Here is a 4,208-nt window from a genome sequence, read left to right as displayed (position 1 = left end):
ACCTCCAGCAGGCCAAACAGTATTATTTCATAATGAGAAACCACTCTGGAGGTCACTGTACACATTACAATCTGACTGTACAAGCTTTTACACAATCATCTTTAGATTTACCAAAACTTTGAACTATGAGGACCTACCCAGACCACCCAGTGAACCTGTATACAATCAGGGACTACGTGGTAGATCTCAAGGAGATTGTACAGCCAGAAATAGTAAGGAAGTATCTCTCAACTTTAAAGAGGAACTCCATGTAGGTTAGCCCAGTATTCAGAGTCAAGGTATCTAAGCCTTGTGTGTAGGAGATACAGGAAACAAACATACACACCACTTGAAATTCACCTGATATACACCCCAGCTAGTGTAGCACTTTATCTCATACATATGCACATGTGCATTGTTGCTCAGCCCTGATGAATGGGGTGCAGATCCTCAAAATGTGTCGGGTTTCTTTCAATCAATAAGTAACATTATACTTTTAGAATCCTCATTATAAGGAAGGAGTAACCCCTCAGCGCTTGTTTTTTCCCACTTCTCCAGCATTAAAAACCTGACCGAGGTGTCAGACCTTCTCCACTTTCACATGAGCGATCTATTAGAAGCCACCAGGAGATTTATCACCACTATGTTCATTCATTCTATACAAATGTGTTACAAAGAAACTCTTCATAAATGAATCCTCATCATTACAATCTCATACTCTGCTCTGTAATTCTTTTATTTCCTGTGTCCTCCTCCAGCTTTCGTTTGTTTTTTGTTTCCAATTACATTGTTCCATTTCTTTATTTTTTCAGAAAAAACTGATCACAGAAGTGAAAATGGTGACCAAAGTTCTGTTCCTGTACATCCCCCTCCCGATGTTCTGGGCTCTATTTGACCAGCAGGTAATTCTTGTGGGGGGGAGGGGGGGGGCACCTACAAAATCACAAGGGGCCCTATAGCAGATCAACTCTTCACATAATTTATGGATATATCGAGAAAGTGTCCCATGGCTAGCAAATCAACCCAAGTTCCCCCACTCAGCACAAGTTCCCCCACTCAACTCAAGTTCCCCCACTCAACCCAAGTTCCTCCACTCAGCCCAAGTTCCCCCACTCAGCGCAAGTTCCCCCACTCAACCCAAGTTCCTCCACTCAGCCCAAGTTCCCCCACTCAGCGCAAGTTCCCCCACTCAACCCAAGTTCCTCCACTCAGCCCAAGTTCCCCCACTCAGCGCAAGTTCCCCCACTCAACCCAAGTTCCTCCACTCAGCCCAAGTTCCCCCACTCAGCGCAAGTTCCCCCACTCAACCCAAGTTCCTCCACTCAGCCCAAGTTCCCCCACTCAGCGCAAGTTCCCCCACTCAACCCAAGTTCCTCCACTCAGCCCAAGTTCCCCCACTCAGCGCAAGTTCCCCCACTCAACCCAAGTTCCTCCACTCAGCCCAAGTTCCCCCACTCAGCGCAAGTTCCCCCACTCAACCCAAGTTCCTCCACTCAGCCCAAGTTCCCCCACTCAGCGCAAGTTCCCCCACTCAACCCAAGTTCCTCCACTCAGCCCAAGTTCCCCCACTCAGCGCAAGTTCCCCCACTCAACCCAAGTTCCTCCACTCAGCCCAAGTTCCCCCACTCAGCGCAAGTTCCCCCACTCAACCCAAGTTCCTCCACTCAGCCCAAGTTCCCCCACTCAGCGCAAGTTCCCCCACTCAACCCAAGTTCCTCCACTCAGCCCAAGTTCCCCCACTCAGCGCAAGTTCCCCCACTCAACCCAAGTTCCTCCACTCAGCCCAAGTTCCCCCACTCAGCGCAAGTTCCCCCACTCAACCCAAGTTCCTCCACTCAGCCCAAGTTCCCCCACTCAGCGCAAGTTCCCCCACTCAACCCAAGTTCCTCCACTCAGCCCAAGTTCCCCCACTCAGCGCAAGTTCCCCCACTCAACCCAAGTTCCTCCACTCAGCCCAAGTTCCCCCACTCAGCGCAAGTTCCCCCACTCAACCCAAGTTCCTCCACTCAGCCCAAGTTCCCCCACTCAGCGCAAGTTCCCCCACTCAACCCAAGTTCCTCCACTCAGCCCAAGTTCCCCCACTCAGCGCAAGTTCCCCCACTCAACCCAAGTTCCTCCACTCAGCCCAAGTTCCCCCACTCAGCGCAAGTTCCCCCACTCAACCCAAGTTCCTCCACTCAGCCCAAGTTCCCCCACTCAGCGCAAGTTCCCCCACTCAACCCAAGTTCCTCCACTCAGCCCAAGTTCCCCCACTCAGCGCAAGTTCCCCCACTCAACCCAAGTTCCTCCACTCAGCCCAAGTTCCCCCACTCAGCGCAAGTTCCCCCACTCAACCCAAGTTCCTCCACTCAGCCCAAGTTCCCCCACTCAGCGCAAGTTCCCCCACTCAACCCAAGTTCCTCCACTCAGCCCAAGTTCCCCCACTCAGCGCAAGTTCCCCCACTCAACCCAAGTTCCTCCACTCAGCCCAAGTTCCCCCACTCAGCCCAAGTTCACCCACTCAGTCCAAGTTCCCTGAATCAGCCCAAGTTCCCCCACTCAGCGCAGGTTCCCCACTCAGCCCAAGTTCCCCCTCTCAGCCCAAGCTGATCCACCCATTTAGTTTGTGATCTGCGCCACTTTGAATCCACCATTTAGCTGCCTCTGGGTTGCTGACCCTCCATCACTTATAAGTGTACAGAAGTTTAGACTATGAAAACTGGGAGTGGAATCTTATCTCTGTTTTCTACAAATGTAGGTAGATGAAAGACTGACTAGAAAGATAAAACATGAACTCCAAACATGTAAATATATATATATATATATATACAAAGATATAAATTATCCTTATAAAATGTATCATTTAAGGTGGAGCCGAAGCTGAAAGATGAAATACAATTATATGGCATCTGTTTTAAGTGCCGAATGATTTCTATTTCTGTTCATCCAGTCCTGAGATTTACACATGTCAGCCGCATAGCACAGACAGCCTGGTGCCCTGAACTATCCCTGCTGCAGTTAGAACAACGCAGCTTGGTCACTTCCCCGCCCCCAGCCTGTGATTGGACAGTGAAGGAGCAGCAGCAGACTTCATGGGTTTGGGTAGTCCTGCTGATGGTGGGTATGCAAGCATCGCATTGATACATCAGCTGAGTTGGGGGGACATTTCGGGTCCTGGCCCTCGTCCTTCCAGTGCACATATCAGGTTGTCTCAGGTTGTTTTCACAGCTACCGGCACCTTGGCAGCGGTCCGCGCATTCACACAATATTCGTTACCTTTCAGGGATCACGATGGACTCTCCAGGCCACGAGAATGAACGCGGATTTCGTAAGTGAAGATTTATTGTCACAGTTCAGTCAGCTGTCCCCGTATCGGGATTGTGAGACTCGTGTTCACATTCATTGCTCATTTCCACCTCTGTCTGGAATTTCGTTGTGCGGTTTGTTTTCGGAGATCTCTCCGTGCGGCTTAAAGATAATGTAAAAAAACGGAAACATTTGTGTCCCCCGATGCTGCCCCGGGAATGCTAATTATTTTTTTTTAATCAATTCTATTTACAGACCGGATTTGTTATTCAGCCGGACCAGATGCAGGTACGGAAATGTTACCATTCTTTTATATCTTTGTTAGTCACATGACAGAAGCAAGGCAAAGATTTCTATGCATTATAATCCATGCCCTCCACATGTGCCACCTCCTGCTATGTAGGGGGACACATTCTGACCTCACAGTAATGAGTTCTTACAAAGTTTGTCTACTTTAAATTAACATAAATAGTCTCCACCCACTTCAGTCAAAACACCGCCCCCTTTGGGCTATAACTTGCCCATGTTGCTGTAATGCATGGTCAAGTGCACGTGTTACTGCATGTTACTGTAATGCTCAATCAGTGGTGCAATCAGGGCCGGTGCTGCCACTAGGCAAACTAGGCAGCCGTCTAGGGCGCACTGTTGCCTAGGGCGCTGCCCAGACCACTCACCCCCCTCCCCTGTCTATTTCAAATTGCAAAAGCCAATAGCTGGCTTGCTATTGCACCTGCCCACTGAGCATAGGAGCGGAACAGAGAGACAACTTTATCTCTCAAGTCCACTCTTCTGCTCAGTGGGCGGGGTTTCAGTAGCCAGTCTGCTATGGGCGTTTTCAAATGAAAATAGCCAATAGCAGTCCGACTATTGCTCCCAGCCGCTTACATTCCATCTGTCGCCTGCAGAAGCTAGCCGGCAGGAGAATGGAGCCGTGCCAGGGGGGG

At 49.9% G+C, this 4,208-nt stretch overlaps 1 protein-coding gene across 1 annotated transcript in view; it reads left to right on the top strand.

The window, feature by feature from the left end:
- Nucleotides 1–4,208, top strand: part of LOC108788335 (solute carrier family 15 member 2-like) — a 42,410-nt gene that overhangs the window by 28,932 nt on the left and 9,270 nt on the right. The window contains exons 11-13 of the mRNA XM_018558085.1: nucleotides 792–881; nucleotides 3,242–3,286; nucleotides 3,520–3,552. Of these exons, the coding sequence (XP_018413587.1) occupies nucleotides 792–881; nucleotides 3,242–3,286; nucleotides 3,520–3,552 (168 nt within the window). The remainder of the gene's footprint in view (nucleotides 1–791; nucleotides 882–3,241; nucleotides 3,287–3,519; nucleotides 3,553–4,208) is intronic.

This window comes from Nanorana parkeri, unplaced genomic scaffold (assembly GCF_000935625.1).
Source record: "Nanorana parkeri isolate BGI_ZX_2015 unplaced genomic scaffold, ASM93562v1 scaffold320, whole genome shotgun sequence".
Lineage (NCBI taxonomy): Eukaryota > Metazoa > Chordata > Amphibia > Anura > Dicroglossidae > Nanorana > Nanorana parkeri.
Note: the sequence above shows the minus strand (reverse complement) of the source record. Positions and strands in the feature narration are given on the sequence as shown.